Source organism: Rhinoraja longicauda, chromosome 8 (genome assembly GCF_053455715.1).
Source record: "Rhinoraja longicauda isolate Sanriku21f chromosome 8, sRhiLon1.1, whole genome shotgun sequence".
In the NCBI taxonomy this organism is placed as follows: Eukaryota; Metazoa; Chordata; class Chondrichthyes; order Rajiformes; family Arhynchobatidae; genus Rhinoraja; species Rhinoraja longicauda.
This window is the reverse complement of record NC_135960.1, coordinates 36,293,940-36,316,532: the sequence shown is the minus strand read 5'-3', so window position 1 is coordinate 36,316,532 and position 22,593 is coordinate 36,293,940. Positions and strand designations below refer to the sequence as shown.

General features: G+C 42.6%; 1 protein-coding gene and 1 long non-coding RNA gene across 2 annotated transcripts in view; one reads left to right on the top strand and one right to left on the bottom strand.

Annotated features, from left to right (window-relative positions):
• ccnyl1 (cyclin Y-like 1) overlaps positions 1-22,593 on the top strand; it is a 66,261-nt gene that overhangs the window by 17,664 nt on the left and 26,004 nt on the right. The window contains exons 3-7 of the mRNA XM_078403659.1: positions 3,217-3,251; positions 5,554-5,654; positions 8,782-8,817; positions 14,478-14,529; positions 15,662-15,781. Coding sequence (XP_078259785.1) covers positions 3,217-3,251; positions 5,554-5,654; positions 8,782-8,817; positions 14,478-14,529; positions 15,662-15,781 — 344 coding nt within the window. The remainder of the gene's footprint in view (positions 1-3,216; positions 3,252-5,553; positions 5,655-8,781; positions 8,818-14,477; positions 14,530-15,661; positions 15,782-22,593) is intronic.
• LOC144595859 (uncharacterized) overlaps positions 8,563-22,593 on the bottom strand; it is a 43,665-nt gene continuing 29,634 nt past the window's right edge. The window contains exon 3 of the long non-coding RNA XR_013547544.1: positions 8,563-8,659. This is a non-coding gene — a long non-coding RNA (uncharacterized LOC144595859). The remainder of the gene's footprint in view (positions 8,660-22,593) is intronic.

Here is a 22,593-nt window from a genome sequence, read left to right as displayed (position 1 = left end):
CTCAATCAGTACCCCGTTCCTGCCTTCTCCCCATACCCCCTGACTCCGCTATCCTTAAGAGCTCTATCTAGCTCTCTCTTGAAAGCATTCAGAGAATTGGCCTCCACTGCCTTCTGAGGCAGCGAATTCCACAGATTTACAACTTTCTGACTGAAAAAGCTTTTCCTCATCTTCGTTCTAAATGGCCTACCCCTTATGGCTGCTGAATGTACTGCCTCTCTTATCTTCATTGATGATACAACTGCTGATGGTAGTAGCATAATGAATTCTGAAGTGTATAAACACATCCTATCTGCTCAAGTTCAAACAAATGTCTCAAAACTCATTGGCTGGCAGTTTATTCTACAGCAAGACAATGATCCCAAACATACTGCAAAAGCAACAAAGGGGTTTTTCAAAGCTACAAAAATGGTCAATTCTTGAGTGGCGATGTGAACGCAATTCAGCATGCCTTTTATATGCTGAAGAGAAAACTGAAGGGGACTAGCCCCCAAAACAAGCATAAGCTAAAGATGGCTGCAATACAGGCCTGGCAGAGCATCACCAGAGAAGACACCCAGCAACTGGTGATGTCCTTGAATTGCAGATTTCAAGCAGTCATTGCATGCAAAGGATATGCAACAAAATACTAAACATGACTACTTTCATTTACATGACATTGCTGTGGTCCAAACATTATGATGCCCTGAAATGGGGGACTATGTATAAACACTGCTGTAATTTCTACATGGTGAAAACAAAATGTATAAAAATGGCCTTTATTAAAATCTGACAATGTGCACTTTAACCACGTGTGATTTTTTTTCTATTACAAATCTCAAATTGTGGAGTACAGAGGCAAATAAATAAATGATGGGTCCTTGTCCAATACACTATGGGGGCACTGTATCTTCTCTAGGAGGAGACCACTGTCACCCCACCCCCTCACCCGCCATCTTCTCCAGTCTATCTTCCAACTGAAACCCTTGAAACTGGACTCATTCCAGAGAATCTGCACTCTGTCAGATCTTTATATCCTACCTAAAGTACAGTAATTCCATCTGATATGCGTCAAGGTCATGTTGAGCTGCTTTTGCTTTATTCATTGAACTCACATCTCTCAAAGTCAAAATATGCAGAATTGATTTCTTTCAATATCCTCTTGTCTCTCTCTGCACAGCCACTTTCAGAGCGAATATATCGCTTACATAGAACAGCTGACCAATTTCCACGTGAATCATGTGTACTTCAATTCTTAATAGTGTCATCTACTAAGTGCAACTGAACATTGCAGCAAAAATGGTATCTGTAATGTATAGTTATGGTATAGTTAAAAGCTGATTCATCCTATGCCATTTACACTCACTATGGAATGGTTCAAGTAGTAATGCTCTCCACTGGTTCAGAAAGATTTGGCTATAGATATTGATATTGTTTTTTTATTGTTACATGTACTGAGATACATTATGCTATCCAGTCAAATCATATACATGAATGTTAGCACGTCATACACAAGTACAGCGATGAGTATAAAGAGAAAAATACCAAAGCGCAGAATATAGTATTACAGCATTATAGCGATACAGCTACAAAGAGAGTACAGGCAAAAAAATGTACTCTGGTTGCAATGCAGTAGGATGGGTGATCGGGACTACATCCTTGTGAGTGGACCTTCAAACCATTTGATAACAGTGGGGAGGAGGCTGTTCCTGAATCTGGTGGAAGGTGCTTTCAAGTTTTTATATCTTCAGCTCGACAGGAGAGGGAAGAAGAGTAAATGATTGGATGTAAATGTGTTATGTTTGCTGCTTACTTGAGGCAACATGGTGCAGATGGTTTCAATCGTGATGGTGGGGGGGGGGGGGGGGGAGGAGGAGGAGGAAGGGCAGAGGATAGATGTTTGTATAATGAATTAGGCTACATCCACTATTTTCTTCAATTTCTTGTGGTCTTACTTCAATTTCTTGTGGTCTTAGCATTTTTGCTGTACTAAACTGTAATGCATGACCATGGGATACTTTCTGCGGTGCATCTGTAGAAGTGAGACTCGTTGGGGACATGCTGAACTTTCTTAGTCTTCTGAGAACGTAGAGATGTTGGTGTGCTTTGTTGGTTGTGGCTTCAATGTCGTTGGTCGATGACAAATTGGTGATGTTTATGCTTAGGAACTTGAAGCTCTCAAGCATGTCCTCTTTGGCACCATTGATGCTGACTGTGGCATGCACACTACCTCGTTTCCTGAAACAAGCTACTTTGTCCTGCTGATTAAAGGAGAGGTTGATGTCCGGTTAGGCTACTACCCCACTTCATAACCTGTGCACATTATCTGGAAGCTGTAGTGCTGATGAGCTTAACAAAAATTTCATGTCCCACGGGTGCCTGGAACTCATTCTCCTAAAGAGTTGAAATCATCATCATATTTAAAAATTGCACTGTACCCCCACATTTGGGAAGGTTGCATTCCTAGAAAACTGTCCTATTGTCATTTTGTGTAACGTGGACCCCTTTTTTCCCATTGAATCCCATGTTATGAGTGGAGATGCTTTCTAAAGGAAGTTTTTTCTCAATCGCAACGCCCTCAGGATGCTGGTCTATGGGCAGCTACTATCGATACCACTTCGATAATACTTCAGATGTATCATAATCTAATAATCTAAATTTTCTGTTTGTTTGCTTGTACTATTTTAAGAGTTCCATGTAATTGAATTGCTGTAATATGGGAATACACTCTGCCTGGATGATTACCTCCCAAACTCACCAGGTGGGAGCCAGGAAAAGGAATTAGCTTAAAAAGCTGTTTTTATGGTGGATATAGGTACAGTAGGAAGACTGTACCTACATCCACTTCTGCGCTGTTGATTTTATGATTTTTCCATTGAGGAAAATCAGGATAGTCCTCCCGGTGATCTAGCTAGTATTTACCCCTCCATCCATCTGTGAATTAATTTGTTTTCTCATTACTGTTTATTGGAGCTTGCCTTGCACAACTTGCCTGTGAAGCTTGCCTATGAACCATTGATTATATCTGAAAACTATTTAACTGGTTTTGGTCTATTATGATGTGTTAAATATAGGAGAGGTAGTCAATAACAAATTTGCTTTAACAACATGCTTGCAACGCCTCAGCTGTATCTGCTGTTCCCATGTTTAAATTGTATAAATCGTAATCTAAAAATTGGCTCCTTGAATTGAGCAACTGATGTTTTAATTTCACTTCCCTTTTTGTTTTGTAAACAGTCAGAGAGAAGAGGAAGAGTAACCACATAAACCATGTAAGTGAAGTTCTTGTAAACAAACTCTCTGCTCTACCATTTCAGCCATTGGTTCTTTCAATAGAACTTCAGATTTTCCCAAAAATGTATTGACATTTTCACTTCTGCTGACCCTTCCTGAAAACACTCAAAATTTTGTTAGCCTAGATATGCAACTGTGGTCAGTTCCCTTGTGCAATTTCAGTATTTTGTTTTATCAATTTAGAATGTCGTATTTTTTTAGCTTAATCATTGTGATGAAGATGACTTTACACATGGTGCCTGCCAGCCAATATCATCAAATTTTGGGGGGAAAAAACAAAAAAACTGAAGATGTTGGAAATCTAAAATAAAAACAGAAAATGCAGAAAACACTCGGGTATATGTAATGTGTCTGTTTATTCAGGTTGTCTGCCGTAAGTAGAATATAAATATCTACAGCTTGCATTATCCCAGGGGGGAGAGAAGATCCAAATATTTGTCATGTGTGGCATGATGTCTGTGCTAGAATACCTGTCAGGGTGTCAGGGAAGGTTTTGGGTGCCACCTTGTGTCTGATATGTGCATTGGGATTTGGAGAGAAAACCCATCTTTGATTTCTGCAAGGAACATTGAAACTGGAAGATCCTTAAGTTGAAGATGACTGATATTGATTTTTGTGGGCTCTAAATTGTAGGAAATTAGCATGCATAACATTTTTGGCTCTAATTTTAATAAACTCATTATTGGCATTTCTATTTAGACTTTCAAAAAGGACACAGATATTCTTCCACTAATATAATTTCAGGGCCACTGTCCTTTCAAAAATAATTGTACATTGCTGCATTAGGACAAAATATATTGAGTGAAAATAAGAGAACTAAATGGTGCCGTGACCTTGCGGATTGCTGAGGCCAGTTCCCACAAGAATGCTTGAGGATGTACAGAATTATTAAATATAAAATCTTGTAGCTAAGCAAGAGAGAGAAGTAATTTAACATCTGGTCCAAGTACAACAGTGCAGTTTCCAGCCTATCACACCACTTAGTTACACTTTTTTAAATTGTATATTTTTATGGATATGAAACCTAGAAAATAGGAGTAGGCCATTGAGCCCTTTAAGTTTGCTCCTCCACCCAGTCGATCATGGCTGATTTGTGTCTATTTATCATATTCTGCGCAGTCTCCCCAGACCTCTTGATACCTTTTGCATGTAGTCAATGCATTTTTGCTGTCTTTAGGATGCCCCTTAATGCTATTGTTATTAATGTAATTAATATACTGATTGAATCCACTTGCATCTAGTTTAGTTTATTGTTGTCAAGTGTGCCGAGGTAAATTGAAAAGATTTTCATTGCGTGCCATCCAGTCAGCGAAAAAAAATTGTACATGATTAAAATCAAGCCATCCACAGTGTACAGATAGAGGACAAAGTGTATAAATTTAGTGCAAGATAAAGTCCAATTAAAAATAGTTTGTAGGTCTCCAATGAGGTAGATGGAAGATCAGGACCACCTGAGAGGATAGTTCAGGTGCCTGATAACAGCTGGGAAGAAACTGTCTCGGAATCAGTAGATTAGTGTTTTTACATTTTTGTTACTCTTGCCTGATGGGAGAGGGGAGGTGGGAGTGATTGTGGTGAGACTGGACCATGATGCTGGTGGCCTTGTCGAGGCAGCATGATGGAGCTGATCCCAAACCATGTTCTGATATGTCCTGATAAAAAGCTTTCTACGGCGCATCTTTAGAATTTGGTGAGGTTTGTTGGAGACTTCCTAAGCCTTCTAAAGAAGTAGAGGCGTTGGTGTACTTTCTTGGCCATTGCTTCGATGTGGCTGTTCCAGGACAAATTGTTGGTAATATTTATTCTAAGAAGTTGGAGCTTTCAACGATTTCTGCTTCATATGTATGTATGGGTTTGTGTACCGCTTCTTTTTCTGAAGTTGATTACAATCCTTTGTTATGCTGACATTGAGGGAGAGGTTTAGTGTGTAGGAAAATAACTGCAGATGCTGGTACAAATTGAAGGTAGACACAAAATACTGGAGTAACTCAGCAGGTCAGGCAGCATCTCAGGAGGGAAGGAATGGGTGACGTTTTGGGTCGAGACCCTTCTTCAGACTGATGTCAGGGGGGCGGGACAAAGGAAGGATATGGGTGGAGACAGGAAGACAGTGGAAATCGGATCATTGAGTTCTGCAATATGGTGTAGAGTTGTGCAATATCATCAATTAGTTACGATGGAAATGCAAACTCTTATGGAGCACACTTGTGTGTTTCACACATTGACTTGCTGTTCTACTATGTTAAAAGTACTATAATGCAGTGACTTTATTTTATACAGGTATCTCCTGGTCAACTCAGTAAAAAATACAGCTCATGTTCAACGATATTTATTGATGACAGCACTGTCAGCCAACCAAACCTGAAAAGCACAATTAAATGGTAAGATAATCAGCAAGTGCATTTTTTTAAATCAGGTTAAATTTAAAACAGATTTAACCAGTCAAGTTATGACTGTCCCTTCCTCTGTCCTCACAATTCATGCCTCTTCTCTCCTTAACTCATGGGTTTTGTCTCCATTTCATCTCTGGCCTTTGTCCATCCATCTGCCAATTAAACCCCCTCACTTGTATTCATTTATCACATGCCTGGATTAATCACATCCCCACCTCTCTTCCAAGTGTCTCCTCCCTACTACAGTCTCAAGAAAGGTCCTGACCCAAAGTGCCACCTAAATGTTCTCTGGAGATGCTGCCTGACTCACTGAGTTACACTAGCACTGTTTTTTTTGCTCAAAATGTTTAGCACCTGCAGTTCCTTGCGTCTAACCAGTCACATTTCTATACAGTGGGATACAAGGTGCTGCACATTTTGGAACCGGGGCAAAAAAATAAACTGCTGTTGAACAGCGTCTTTTGGGGAGTTGGAAGAGGAAGGAATTGTCCATTTTTCAGGTCGGGACACTGTCAGGGACTAACCCTAGCCTGACTTTGATCTGAAATGGTGAAAATTACCCCTCCCCACAGCTGATGCATGAACCACTGAGTTCTCCAGCAATTTGTTTTTTGCTTAAGTTTCTTTGCTTCCCCAATTGTGGAATGCCGTGCCCTCTAGTTTTTGTATTGATTAATAATCTATTAAAATTAAGTGTTGTGTTATCTGAGTAAATGATCCTATATTAAAGTAGAATGCCCAGCAGAGAGACCTGGTGGAGTAAAGCCAAGAACAGGACATAAATATATAAGCACTTTATTTGGGCTAAAGACACATGATGTAAACCATCAGATTAGGATGTAAAACTAAGACATTTCTAATTGATCTGAAAGATCCCATGGTATCATTTGAAAGGGGTGGAATGGTTTCCAAACTCGTAGCAACATTTATTAATTAACCAACACCACAAGAGACAATTAAAATATTAATTAATTTCATATGCATTAATTAATTTCATTTACATTAATGATCTGGATGATGGTGTGGCAAATTGGATTAGTAAATATGCAGATGATACTAAGATAGGTGGAGTAGTTGATAGTGAGGTAGATTTTCAAAGTCTACAGAGAGACTTGGGCCTTTTGGAAGGGTGGGCTGAAAGATGGCAGATGGAGTTTAATGCTGATAAGTGTGAGGTGCTGCATTTTGGTAGGACAAATCAAAATAGGACGTACAAGGTAAATGGTAGGGAATTGAGGAATGCAGTGGAACAGAGGGATCTGGGAATAACTGTGCATTGTTCCCTGAAGGTGGAATCTCATGTGGATAGGGTGGTGAAGAAGGCGTTTGGTATGCTTGCCTTTATAAATCAGAGCATCGAGTATAGAAGTTGGGATGTAATGTTGAAATTGTACAGGGCATTGGTGAGGCCAAATCTGGAGTATGGTGTGCAGTTCTGGTCGCCAAATTATAGGAAGGATGTCGACAAAATGGAGAGGGTACAGAGGAGATTTACTAGAATGTTGCCTGGGTTTCAGCACTTAGGCTACAGAGAGAGGTTGAACAGGTTGGGTCTTTATTCTTTGGAGCGTAGAAGGTTGAGGGGGGACTTGATAGAGGTTTTTAAAATTTTGAGAGGGACGGACAGAGTTGACGTGGGTAGGCTTTTCCCTTTGAGAGTGGGGAAGATTCCAACAAGGGGACAAAGCTTCAGAATTGAGGGACAAAGGTTTAGGGGTAACATGAGGGGGAACTTCTTTACTCAGAGGGTTGTGGCTGTATGGAATGGGCTTCCGGTGGAAGTGGTGGAGGCTGGCTCGATTTTATTATTTAAGAGTAAATTGGATAGGTATATGGATAGGAGGGGATTGGAGGGTTATGGTCTGAGTGCAGGTAGATGAGACTAGGTCAGGGAGAATGGTCGGCGTGGACTGGTAGGGCCGGACAGGCCTGTTTCCATGCTGTAGTTGTTATATGTTATATGTTATATGTTATATGCCATCTATGGAAATTGACTTCAGGCAAATTGGTTATAATATTTAAAGCAAATTGTGCTTTCAGATTTATGGAGAAATTGGTGGCAATTCTGATTCAACAGGTGGTTCTGCTATAACGTGTGTTTCCATATCACGAATGGATATAACATAATTGATAAATTGGGGGACACTATTTGTATAAAATGGGCCAAATTAGTTATAGTTCTATTTTTGATCAGAGACATGAAACACCTCCCCCCCCTTAAAAGTTATTTGAAAAATGACAAGCAAAAAAAAAAGCTATCTTGCAAAAAAATGTTTTTGTGTAACATCCCTGTTTTAACCAGGAGCCATTGTCTCTTTGGAACACAACCTCTGGTATTGTAGGTTGCAGTAACAAAAATAAACTTACAGCTATTAAAAATATATTTTTTGAAAATACTGCGGAGAAAATAAAATCTGTTCTCTCGATTCAGGAATTCTAGCACCTACACAGTTTCTGTCCATTTTTTAATGTTTTTTATAGCACAGTTTTTTAATAATGTAAAGGTTCAAGGGAACAAAACTTTCATGTTAAAGCAGAACTGCCTGTATTGGCAAAATATTGATACCACTGCATCCTATTAACTATGATGCCTGAACCATTTTTCTTTCAAGTACTACTGTTCAGTAAAATTACTGAATGTCTAATTTGACAGTAAATTAAGAGGTGAGGTTAATGATATGTATGAAATGCTCTTTTGCGGTTGCTTCTTTCTTTGGTAAATTTATTTGATACTCAGACAAGTCTGAAAATTAGGCACTTCTGGAAGTGTGGCTCACCTGAGTTCTCTGGCTTCTCACGATGTGTTAGTGTAGTTTGAGTGACCAATCTGGCCTAAAATACCCTGCCTCTCTTTGGAAGTGGATAACAAGAACATTGAATTTAAAAAAAAATCTTGCCTTTCTCTTCAAACTTTACTTTTATAGTTTAGTTTACAACATCTGGAAAAATCCAAAATCTTCTATCCCCACAGTGCTCGAGTTTGGCCATTGGACCTGTAATGTTAAGAGATGATGGGAAATTGCAATTGTTGGCTATTGATAGTATTGATTTGTATTTAAATTTACAACAAGGTGCAGAATTTATCCATTTATTAACCTTGTTTTTCTCTTAATAGTGTTACCCTGGCAATTTATTATCACACAAAGAACAGGTAATCTTACGTTTTTCAAATTATTCCTTTAGGGACCATTAATTGTCCACTGCTATCTTGTTCTAACTCATTTGTGTGATTGTATAAAATGTTTATTTTTCATTCCAAAAGTGCAGTCATACCAGCAAGTTAGGACTCTGCAAGTATCACTTAAATGTTAAGTGAAAACACTGTATTCATGGGGTTAGTAAAGACATTTCCAAAATATGTCTAATATACGTGTCAGATCATATCATAAAGTATTCTTGAAATAATATCACTGGAGCCAACACCACATCGTGACTTCACTTTAAATGTCATAATTGAGTATAAAGTCATGTGGGATGATCTGAGATTTTGAAAGGTGCTGTGCAAGTCCTTTTAGATGAAAGATATGCAGTTAGATTAATAATACGTAACATTTTCAGTCAGTCTTATTAAAAAGTGGCAAAGGAAGCATTGCTATACAGATAGATTATGTGTTTGAGGAGTATGGTGGTGAGGCACCTATTGATAAAATACATCTTTGATGCTCCTGAACACATCAGTGATGTAACCTGGGGTCATTGGGTGTTTCGGGTCTTTCAGCATCAGACACCCTCGCCCGGGTGACCCAGCCGTGGTTGATCAGACCACGATGTGTTCAGGTGGCATTCGCTCCTCCCCAAGGACCTCCTCTCCTGATCCAGAGCCATCTCGAGAATTTCTCCGCTGCCTCTGTGGCTGTTCTTGATGACTCTTCACCCCTCCATTCCGGTGATGCCCAGTGCACTCAAGGCCTTGTAGAGCGATTGCCCTGCAAAACCTCTACAGCCAACCCCATTGGGCATACACCTTGCCTTCCAGCCCTGCTTACGGCAGTCTATGACCAGCTCCATACATGGTCTTCTTTCTCTCGTGGGCCTCCTCCAGACGGCCCTCCCACGGCACTGTCAGTTCCAACAAGACGATGTTTTTGGTCGCCCCTGAGACCAGGAGGATGTCTGGCCTCAGGGTGGTCGTGGCGATGTGCCGGGGGAACCTCAGCTGTTTCACCGGGTATACAGAAAGCTGCCAGTCCTGCGCAGTCACCAGGATTCCCGACGGATTCTTGGCTGCTGTGGTTCTTGGCAGCTGCACTCCAGCCTTCACAAAGGTGATCATCTGGGTGGTGGGGCGGCGTGCTCGTCTGCAGATGCTGATTCCCATGCTGATGGCTTCTGCAATGGGTTTCAGAATTTGGTCGTGACGCCAGGTGTACCGGCCCTGCCCAAGAGCCTTTGGGCAGCAGCTCAGGATGTGTTCCAACGTCCCCTTGCCTGAGCATTGCAGACAATCTGGAGATTCCACTTTGCCCCAGATGAAGAGGTTCGATGGGCTGGGCAGGACTAGGAACTTGATACGCTGTGGTTCAGCCTGCCAGATCCATGGCCTGCTCCCACCTAGTCCAGGCCCCCTGTTGCCTCAAGCCAACTGCTCTGCTAGACCTCTTCTCCTCCACAGTTGCCCTCACTTCCTCCTGGACCAACCTTCACCTCTCCTTCCCCTTGGCCTTGTCAAACTGGGGAGTTGGGAAGGTTCCCAGACCAGCTCTTCCCCGAGTCACTGCTCCCACCAGGACTCTGTGTCGTATCTGAGACTCCGCTGCAGCACAGCTTCACCGGCTCTCCACTTCCTCCCAGTTTTCACCTCCACCCCTGCCTGAGCCACCTTGGGGTCGCTGGAGTCCCTGTTCAGCATTACCTCTCTGGCCCGAGTCACCTTAAACTCCTGCTCCAGGGACTTCAAGGGCCACCACTCTCAACCAGCTCTACAGCTCCTGACAGGTTGCCTGGACAGATGCTGTGTCACTTCAGGCTGCTGCTATACACCTTGCCAAGACTCTTCACTGGCCTTTCGGAGACAGTTGGGATTGGTGTCCCTTCGATGCTGAAGCGGAACCTGTCCATGAATTTGCCCTTCTTCAGCACCAGTGACCTTGATTTTCCTGGCTTAAACCTCATCCTTGCCCATCCAATCAGTCTCTCCGACCCTTGCAGGATCCACCTGCCTCCTGGCATTGACTCAGTGGTGACATTCAGGTCGTCCATGACGGCCCTGATTGGTGGTTGGCGTTTTCCTGACTTGGTCCGAGAGCCCCGGCACTCTGGTTCAGCAGACGTGACGATCATGTTCATCGCCAAGGCAAAAAGGATCACAAAGGTACAGCCTGTAATGATCCCAACCTCTGATGTTACTGACCCTGCTGTGACTCTCATGCTTAACTGGTTGTAATAGTCCAGGATGAGATCTGCCACTTGGCCTGGCACATGATGCTTGGCCATGACTGTCTGGATCAGCTTGTGCGGGATGGAACCGTAGGCGTTGGCTAGGTCAAGCCAGAGCACTGTCAGGTCTCCTTTGTTCTCCCTGGCTTCTCTGATGAGCTGGGTCATCATTCCCGTGTACTCTAGACACCCGGCACTCCAGATACGCCTCCCTTTTGCACTGAGGTATCGATGTAGCCATTGTTGGAGAGGAAGTTGGTCAGCTGCTTCGCTACTATGCTGAAGAAAATCTTGCCTTCAAAGCTTAGCAAGGAGATGATCCTGAACTGGTCGATTCTCTTGGAATCTTCTTCCAAGTGGAGACCCGCTTTAATTGGGTCTGATTAAACAACACTTTGGGATCCAGACTCCTTCAGCGAATCGCCACTGCTGCATCACTTTCCCTCTCCTCCAGATGACTTTCAGGATCTTCCACAACTGTTTCAGTAACAAGGGGCAATTCTTGTAGACCTTGTAGAGGACTTCGCTCGGGCCAGAGGCTGAGCCAGATCTGTCTCTCTTCACAACGTCCTGGACCTCTTTCAGGAGTGGCTCTACTGTCAAACTTGATGGTGGAGGTGGTTTTATCAGGATGTTGCACTGACCCAGGTCCTGATACAGGAGCACTGTAGGTTGTCTGGATACGCCGGTCGATCTCCTTGGAGCAAGCCAAACTCCCACCGCGCTTCTGCCCTAGCAGATGAGTTGAGTGACTTGCCATTAAATATGTACAAATATTCTTTGGGGAAACAACAAGAAGAACACAATTGCCTTTTCAGGTTCAAGTAACTTGTTGAATCAATTCTTTGGGGAAACAACAAGAAGAACACAATTGCCTTTTCAGGTTCAAGTAACTTGTTGAAGGAATTCTTGAAACCTAATTGGTTTGAGCCCACCTGTGCAGATAAGATAGAGGAAAAACATTTCATAAAGCTGGAACCTGAAGCACAGGTTGGATAATCAGATGTATTAAACAGCATTTTCGCATTTTGTAGGTATCAGTCCTTCCACATATTTTGTGTGTACTTATTTGGATACGTAGTCTGATTGAGACACAATTTTTGAACCAAATACTGCAACAGAATACATAGATGCTTTGCATTGTGCTCAGAATGTGTTCTTGGGAACTAGAACACTACTGGAATCATTATTAAAAAAGATTATTATAATCTATTTCTAGAAATGCATTACTGACAATGTTGTTTTACTGAAACCTGGTGCAAATCCCTGTCTTTCCTATTGCTGTGCTGAGACCGTGGTGTTGGTCTCAGAGTTACACCCCGCTGGAATGTTGAGTCGCGACTAACAGCACCTGCTTCATGTCGTTGACAGACCACCCAGTTCTTGTAGTTTCTCGCTGGAGATGATGGAAACTGCCCTGGCCCTGCTGTCTTCCACTAGCTACAAACTTCTTTTCAGACTGGAAGTATTTATTTTTTGCAAGCTTAACACCCGCCAACCACATTTGAACTTTATCTGTGAAGAAATGTCAAGCTGGGAAATCTTGTGCAGCCAGAAAGAGAGGAGGCAACAACTTCCATCACATGAGAAACATAGTTTGATTTGAGCTGATCATCACGTGCAGCAGGTGCTGTTAGTCCCCAGAAATGATCCTCAACCATTGTACGAGCCAGGATGCTACATGTACAAATGTACATGTAGCCCACATCCTGGCCTTGAGCTGGCACACCATTTGCCCCAGTCTTTGCAGGCAACCACTCTGCACTGACTGGTGGAGATTCAGTGCTGCCAGAGCATGAGCACAGAATTTGCACAATGTTCCTGACACAGCAGTGCAAAGTAATGGTTTAGGGCAAGGATTTCTCTTCTAAACTCTCCGGATTCTAGACGTTTGCTCAGTCTCTTCTTGCAAGAGAAAACCTTCATCCACGAAGCAATCTAATTAGTGTTAAGGTTTGTAGTAGGCGGGAGGAAACTGGAAAAGAGATAGGGGCCATATATTTCCTGGCAAGTGCAAGAAGGATCAATAAGGGCAATTCCACTATTAATGAATTCTATCGGGTTCTGCTCATGAAGTGCAGTTTGCTTGGAGATCTCCAGATTTGATCCTGGCAGATTACAGTTGTGTATGAACAGGTGGTAACCAAACCTTCAGTAGTTTTAATATTTGTTAATAAAACAATGTAAATAATCACTAAGAAATTCACAAAACCTCACCCATGGAATACTTCAAATATGGAGTCTGCTTCTATGTGTGCAGTTGAGGCAAATGGCACAGATACAGTGTCCTCCATAATGTTTGGGACAAAGACCCATTTATTTATTTGCCTCTGTACTCCACAATTTGAGATTTGTAATAGAAAAAATCACATGTGGTTAAAGTGCACATTGTCAGATTTTATTAAAGGGTATTTTTATACATTTTGGTTTCACCATGTAGAAATTACAGGTGTGTTTATATATGGTCCCTCCCATTTCAGGGTACCATAATGTTTGGGACACATGGCTTCACATGTGTTTGTAATTGCTCAGGTGTATTTAAATGCCTCCTTAATGCAGGTATAAGAGAGTTCTCAGCACCTAGTCTTTCCTTCGGTATTTTCATCACCTTTGGAAACTTTTATTGCTGTTTATCAACATGAGGACCAGAGTGGTGCCAATGAAAGTCAAAGAAGCCATTATGAGACTGCAAAACAAGAATAAAACAGCTTACCAAAATCAACTGTTTGGAACATCATTAAGAAGAAAGAGAGCACTGGTGAGCTTACTAATCGCAAAGGGACTGGCAGGCCAAGGAAGACCTCCACAGCTGATGACAGAAGAATTCTCTCTATAATAAAGAAAAATCCCCAAACACCTGTCCGACAGATCAGAAACACTTCAGGAGTCAGGGGTGTGGGTTTGTCAAAGACCACTGTCCATAGAAGAAATCATGAACAGAAATACAGAGGCTACACTGCTAGATGCAAACCACTGGTTAGCTGCAAAAATAGGATGGCCAGGTTACAGTTTGTCCCAAACATTATGGAGGGCACTGTACATTTAAATTGAAGGTAACCTGAAACATAATGGAGAATGGAATAGATGAACAAGTTGGAGCATATTAAATAAGATGAGCAAAGATTTGTGGACATCAGGATAACCAGTTTGGATCAAATCAATAGCATTTATGCTACAAATTTAGTGTCATCATTTCTGCAACTTCCAACTCAAACAGGAAGAAATCTTGACAGCTTTAACGTGTTGAAGTAACAGGGGGGTGCTAGGTTTACAAAGGGTTAAATGCTCGGCTGATAAATTTGGACAGCATGGATAAATGCTTCAATACTGAGCAAAGGGTTCCATAGCCATGTAGTTGAAGGAGCAGCAGAATATAGATTATTGGCATGAAGAAGGCGATGAGTGGTTAATGTGGTTTGTGTGTTCTTTCTGCAGAGACTCTGACAGATCAATAGATATTTTTGATGAGAAAATGCATCCACTGACAGTGAGTATTTTAAAAATTGAAATCTTACAATTCTCCCCACCAAGTCATCACAAAATGAACAAATTAACAAAACATTCAATATGCCGATTTAAATTCTTTGAACTTAGTGTGTGAACATGATGAAGATGGATATACTGATGGCCAATCATGTTTGTATTGTTATATAGGTCTCTGTACATTTCTGCCGGTTAGACAGTGGCAGAATTCACAAAGTGCACACAAATTTGTTCCTCTTGTGGCTTTCACTAGTTGTCTCAACGCATCACTCTTCTACCTCTTCCTGGAGACAGGAAGATAGAGGGAGAACTGGGAAGGGGGAGGGGAAGAGAGCGGTATGAACATTGACTTCTCCAATTTTAGATAGTCCCTCTGTTCCTCTCTTCCCCATCCATTCCCAGTTCTCCCTCTATCTTCCTGTCTCCACCTATATCCTTCCTTTGTCCCGCCCCCCTGACATCAGTCTGAAGAAGGGTCTCGACCCGAAACGTCACCCATTCTTTCTCTCCTGAGATGCTGCCTGACCTGCTGAGTTACTCCAGCATTTTGTGAATAAATATCCAGGAAAGAGTTAAGGTAAGGTGCTCCAAGTAAAATTGAATCAAAGATTATTCCATGTGTTATACAAAACTAGAGGCATAGCTTCTGCAAATGGTCTGTTTTAGTTGTTCATCAGTGTAATGTAATTAACCAGATTGTTTCATTTAATAGCAAAATTGCCTGCTGTGTTGTGAATTATAGTGTGGTGTGGCTGCAAACCCAGAATACAAGTTGTGCTAACATTTCATTGGAAAGACTGTTTAGACTAGATTTGGGTGCTGCCATGATGTTCAATTATCAATTATACAGTAATAAATAGTCAATCTTCTGCTCAACATCATGCAATCCCAGTGGAGAACAGTGATGTGTGATGAAGTACTGATGGTGAACGTCCAACTGTTCTCTGCATGCTGTGCTTCAAAACTTGGCTGTGATAATGGATGAACATAATTTGGTGGCCTTCGCCAGTTGGTTTGAATAGTACAAACTAAATGTTGGCAGAAGGTACTGCTGCTTTGCCCCGATTGGGTTGATTTGTCAGAGAAGGGACCGCTTTACCAGTAAATCTTTTTGACATTTTGTACCTTTGTTGCAGAAAGAAGAGGTGCCAGTAGATTATTATAAACGTGATCCAGAACACAAACATATATACCGGTTCATACGGACTCTCTTCAGTGCTGCCCAATTGACTGCAGAATGTGCAATAGTGACACTGGTAAGGGACTTGTACCAGTGCTTATATTTTTGGTGCCCTTGTCCAGCCAACCATGTATAGCTTTTGAACTTATTGCAATAATGATTTGAAAGTCACCCAACTTCATTCTCATTTGTTTCAGCTCTCTTACAAAGATATCGTGGGAGTGGGGTAGAGAGTAAAATAAATTATTTTTTGGCAGATCTGTACAGTACTGAATGGTGAATTACATTTATTATTGACCAGCAACTTAATCATTTCTAGTCAGTTGTCTTAATATTCCTTGAAATATCTACATCCTCCAGCAAAAGGTATAAACTAAAAAATGAACACCTATTTTGCATTGGCTGATATTTAGAATATTTTTTATTGTCCACTCTTCCAACCCTGTCTTAACTGCACATTCATAGCACACTTTTGGATTTCAAGCAGCTGCTAGGTAATCTCCCGATTACCTCCGCAAACCATCAGGTTGAAATAAATGCTTGTCCCAATTGATGGATATTCTCCAGCCAAGCATAAGTATTCCTAACAAATTGAATATTCATTGGAATGTCATCCCTAATAAAGTTAACCTTCAGTCAGTAGCTCAATAAATTACTCGTTTTTTGAATAGGTAACAACAGTGTACTAATTTCTCAACCATAGTTGTGCCTATTACTTGAAGATTGAAAGTGATGGGCTGACTTCCTTAGTAATTAAGCCAACCTCTATGCTTATAGTTTTTCTCAGCTGTATGGTGGTTTGTCTTTTAGTAAAGGTGTCCTCCCTTTGTAGGTTTTGCAACTCCTTGATTTTCACAAAATCTCTTTTTGAATACCACATTAATTCATCAAGTCAATTTAAAAATAATTCATTAAGCAATGCTTGGAGGTATCACAAAATGCTGGAGTAACTCAGCGGGTCAGGCAGCATTTCCGTCACCTCCATCGGGATACCACTATTAGCCACATCTTCCCATCTCCTCCCCTTTCTGCTTTCCGCAGAGACTGTTCCCTCCATAACTCCCTGGTCCACTCGTTCCTTCCCACCCAAAGCACCCCCTCCCCAGATACTTTCCCCTGCAACCGCAGGAGATGCAACACCTGTCCCTTTACCTCCCCCCTCGACTCCATCCAAGGACCCAAACAGCCTTTCCAGGTGAGGCAGAGGTTCACCTGCACCACCTCCAATCTCATCTATTGTACCCGCTGTTCCAGATGTCAACTTCTCTACATCGGCGTGACCAAACGCAGGCTCGGCGATCGTTTTGCTCAACACCTTCGCTCAGTCCGCCTTAACCAACCTGATCTCCTGGTTGCTCAGCACTTCAACTCCCCCTCCCATTCCCAGTCTGACCTTTCTGTCATGGGCCTCCTCCATTGTCATAGTGAGGCGTAAATTGGAGGAACAGCATCTCATATTTCGCATGGGCAGCTTAAACCCCAGCGGTATGAACATTGATTTCTCTAACTTTAGATAGCTCCTCTGTCCCTCTCTTTCCCCTCCCCCTTCCCAGTTCTCCCACTGTCTTCCTGTTACATCCTTTCTTTGTCCCGCCCCCTCCCCTGACATCAGTCTGAAGAAGGGTCTCGACCCGAAACGTCACCCATTCCTTCTCTCCTGAGATGCTGCCTGACCCGCTGAGTTACTCCAGCATTTTGTGATGCCTTCGATTTGTACCAGCATCTGCAGTTATTTTCCTACATTCCTAAGCAATGCCAGGATGTTCTTTGTGCCTTTCTCTTCATTTGAAACATAAGACTGCTGGTTAACTAATCAAATTTCAACTGTGTTGCATTTGAGACGTATGCTTTTTAAATAAGTCATGGATAAGAGGGTTTTTGTTATGGTTGTTTAATATTGATGGATTGGTGTATTAGCTAAGAGCCACTGGAGAAGAAATTTATCCTTCGTTGTGAGTACTTAAACACACAACAATAAGCATAGACAGTCCACCTGGACCTACATGATCTCCCGGATGCTAAACACTTTAACCTTTGATTAGTAGAGGTGTCAGGTTATGGGGAGAAGTCAGGTGAATGGGGTTAGGAGGGATAGATCAGCCACTATTGAATGGAGGAGTGGACTTGATAGGCCAAATGACCTAATTCTACTCCTATCACTTATGACCTTATGAACTCCCCTCCAATTCCTATACTGACCTTTCTGCCCTGGGCCTCCTCCACTGTCAGAGTGAGGCCAAACGCAAATTGGAGGAACAGCATCTCATATTTCGCTTAGGCAGCTTACAACCCAGCGGTATTAATATTGATTTCTCTAACTTTAAGTAATCCTTGCTTTTCCCCTCTCTCCATCCCCCCCCCACCCTAGTATAAGAAAATAACTGCAGATGCTGGTACAAATTGATTTATTCACAAAATGCTGGAGTAACTCAGCAGGTCAGGCAGCATCTCGGGAGAGGAGGAATGGGTGACGTTTCGGGTCGAGACCCTTCTTCAGACTGATGTCGGGGGTGGGACAAAGGAAGGATATAGGTGGAGACAGGAAGATAGAGGGAGATCTGGGAAGGAGGATGGGAAGGGAGGGACAGAGAAGCTATCTGAAGTTGGAGAAGTCGACGTTCATACCACCGGGCCGCAAACTGCCCAGGCGAAATATGAGGTGCTGCTCCTCCAATTTCCGGCGGGCCTCACTATGGCACTGGAGGAGGCCCATGACAGAGAGGTCAGACTGGGAATGGGAGGGGGAGTTAAAGTGCTGGGCCACCGGGAGATCAGTTGTGTTAATGCGGACCGAGCGCAGGTGTTCAGCGAAGCGATCGCCGAGCCTGCGCTTGGTTTCGCCGATATAAATAAGTTGACATCTAGAGCAGCGGATGCAATAGATGAGGTTGGAGGAGGTGCAGGTGAACCTCTGTCTCACCTGGAAAGACTGTTTGGGTCCTTTGATGGAGTTGAGAGGGGAGGTGAAGGGACAGGTGTTGCATCTCGTGCGGTTGCAAGGGAAAGTGCCCGGGGTTAGGGTGGTTTGGGTAGGAAGGGACGAGTGGACCAGGGAGTTGCGGAGGGAACGGTCTGCGGAACGCAGAGAGGGGAGGGGATGGGAAGATATGGCCAGTGGTGGGGTCCTGTTGTAGGTGACGGAAATGTTGGTGGATGATATGTTGGATCCGCTGGCTGGTAGGGTGGAAGGTGAGAACGAGGGGGATCCTGTCCTTGTTGCGAGTGGGGGGAGGGGGAGCAAGAGCGGAGCTGCGGGATGTAGAAGAGACCCTAGTGAGAGCCTCATCTATAATGGAGGAGGGGAAGCCCCGTTTTCTGAAAAACGAGGACATCTCGGAAGCCCTAGTCTGAAACACCTCATCCCAGGCGCAGATGCGGCGTAGACAGAGGAATTGGGAGTAGGGGATAGACTTTTTGCAGGGGACCGGGTGGGAAGAAGTGTAGTCCAGATAGCTGTGCGAGTCGGTGGGCTTGTAGAAAATGTCCGTCACTAGTTTTTCTCCTGTGATGGAGATGGTGAGGTTCAGAAACGGGAGGGAGATGTCAGAGATAGTCCAGGTATATTTAAGTCAGTGAGTTCTGCATGGGTGCAAGAGGTAGCACCAATGCAGTCGTCGATGTAGCGGAGGTAGAGTTCGGGGATGGGACCAGTGTACGTCTGGAACAGGGATTGTTCGACGTACCCGACAAAGAGGCAGGCGTAGCTAGGGCCCATGCGAGTGCCCATAGCTACGCCTCTGGTTTGGGGGAAGTGGGAGGAGTCAAAGGAGAAGTTGTTGAGGGTAAGAACCAGCTCTGCTAGGCGGAGGAGAGTGTTGGTCGATGGGGATTGGCTGGTTCTACGGTCGAGGAAGAAACGGAGGGCTTCGAGACCATCCTTGTGGGGGATGGAAGTGTAGAGTGACTGGACATCCATGGTGAAAATGAGGGAGTGGGGGCCTGGGAACCGGAAGTTATCCAGGAGATGGAGAGCGTGTGAGGTGTCTTGGACATAGGTGGGGAGGGATTTAACCAGGGGGGATAGGATGGAGTCGAGGTAGGTAGAGATAAGTTCGGTGGGGCATGAGCAGGCAGAGACAATGGGTCTGCCGGGACAGTTGTGTTTGTGGATTTTGGGTAGGAGGTAGAATCGGGCCGTGCGGGGCTGGGGAACTATGAGATTGGAGGCACTGAGGGGTAGATCGCCGGAGTTGGTGAGGTCGGTGATGGTGCTGCTGATGAAGGTCTGGTGTTTATCGGTGGGGTCATGGTCCAGGGATAGGTAGGAAGAGGTGTCTGATAGTTGTCGTCTGGCCTCGGTGCAGTAGAGGTCAGCACGCCAGACTACCACAGCCCCTCCCTTGTCAGTGGGTTTAATTATTAAGTCCGGGTTGTTGCAGAGTTCTGCATGGGTGCAAGAGGTAGCACCAATGCTAGTTCTCCTACTAGTTTTATTGTTCTCCTGATTAATTTTACTGTTTGTATGCCTCATTGTCACCTTCCCCTCATCCAACAACGAACCATTGTACATTTCCATGAGCTACTTCTGCTTTGATCTGTTCTTTTCACACCTTGCCTGTTCTTTGTACCCTTCCATATCTCGTTTCCCTCTCCCATGACTCATAATCTGAAGAAGGGTCGCGACCCGAAACGTCACCCATTCCTTCTCTCCAGAGATGCTGCTTGTCCCGCTGAGTTACTCTAGCATTGTGTATCAATTTTCAGTATAAACCAGCATCTGCAGTTCCTTTCTATTCATTGAAGATAGATGTGTACTCCACACCCATCATTTACGTGCATTGAAATTGACACGCAGCTGGAATATGTTACAATTCTGCTGCTGTTTGTATGTTACAATATTGGAATGATCTGCTGCTGTTTGTATGTTACAATATTGTTCATTTAAAACTTGCAGCTGAGATCAGATTTCTACTACAAATTGACATTGCTGCCTGTTGAAATTAAAGAGAACTTAAAATCAAGATAATTAGCATAAGAACCAATGCGAAATTGCAAGACTACTTTATACATCAATTATGATATAACGGGTGTCATGTTCAAATTCAAAACTTAATTGATTAATTAGCCAGCCTTTATAGAGTCAGCATGGACACAGTGAATAACAATCTGTGCAGTCGGTTTCTGTTTTCAATGTTTCCAAAAGATAACATTTGTAAAATTACTCAGATTCTCATAAATTGGTGCACAAACATGTTTGTCTTGTGCTGAGTCCATTAATTGAGAAAGAGTGTTTGTGATATATTTGCATTTGATTTTACAAATCGTACCTCACCACTAGGTGGTAATGTTGCTTCTTATCCCTCTGGTGTTTTCAGCTGAGGTTGCTTTATGCCTGCCAATGTTCAATGCAAAATTAGATATTTTAAAAAATAGTTATATCTTTTTTATAGCATGGTTCTTTTGCTGGTTATCTTCTGGCCAAGCTGGTTTATAATGCTACAAACGAGTTTTATCCTATTCTACGTTTTAATCATAACAACAATTCTGTTTCATTAGCCATGATGTACTTGAGTTGATCTGCTTTTTTTTTTTGCACTACCTGGTAATTATTCATTTGAACTGTTTTGTGCAAAACTAAAGACAACATTTCCTGGAGTAGGCCTTAATCATTGGTGGGAAAGTTGGTGGGAAAACAACAAACCAGGAAGAACACCAGCCAGTTATTTGGACAAGCTTAGATTTAAAGATTGTGATACAGATCTGTAAAAGTAAATGCTTGACTAATTTGAAACTTTTTCATATTTTTATGGAGAGGATATGGGGAATCAGTGCACTTGATGTGTATTTGGACTTGATGTGTATGTGTAAATGTCTCAGAGCATTTGATCAAAATCGAATAAAATGGGTAGCAGATGGAATCTAGCTGAGGATTTAGCTGAGGATTAAAAAAGTTGAGAAGTTGTGATGGACTAACGTTCCTTCAGAATACAGCAAATATTCAGTGGTATTCCCCAAGTACTAAGATTGCTCTTGATATTTTGGAAATATGTACTCTGATGCTTGCTAATAATTTAGATTTTAAGTTTGCAGATATTTTGAACTTGTGTCGTGAACAAAATGTTTTTAAATAAACCATAGAGATGTAGGGATATAGAACTATAATTTTTGTGCACCGTTCATTCAAAATAGGACAACTTCATGAAACAGTTAATAAAGCTTAGTTTTATTTTACTGCTCTACTGTCTTTTCGCTCCATCAATTGAAAGGACTGTGGAGCATTCTTCTCAAATCGGGCTGCCTGCAAAAAATCTTTTCCATTTTATATCATGATCTTGATGCTATGCAGCTGGTAGTGTTGTGGGTCAATAGCAGATCCAAATCTCGGAACAGACTGATCTTATGGCAGGCTGCATTATTATCTCAATACGTCTCGACCATTCTTATTGCAGTTCTGATTCTTTGCCAACAATCTTCCTGTTGAGTTGGAGTTGATGAGGAACTTATCAATTGCAGAGTCTAGGTTATTTCAACTCAAGAAGTTGTTCTAGACATTCTGGTTTCCAAGCTCCTGTATCTTCTCCCAAGTAGAAGCGAGAAAAAGGAATGGCCAGGATGACAAGCAGGCTTGATGATTCTACTAGATTTCTTGATGCAATGCATGATGAAGATGGATTGAACAGAAGGAAGCGATGAGCCTGTGATGGACTTTGCTGTGTTCACCACTCTCTGCAGGTTCACGTGGTCATGTGCAGACCAGTTCCCATACCAGGACCGTACCATGCATCAGTCAGAATACTTTCTAGAGCACATTTGTACTTATTTGAGAGAATCCATAACACCATGCTCCCATTTTCTTTCATGTGCTTTTAGACTCTAGAAGCAGTGGAGCACCAAAGAGACTGCAGGCTCCATATGCATTTGTAAAATTGCATGAACAGGTACAAAAGA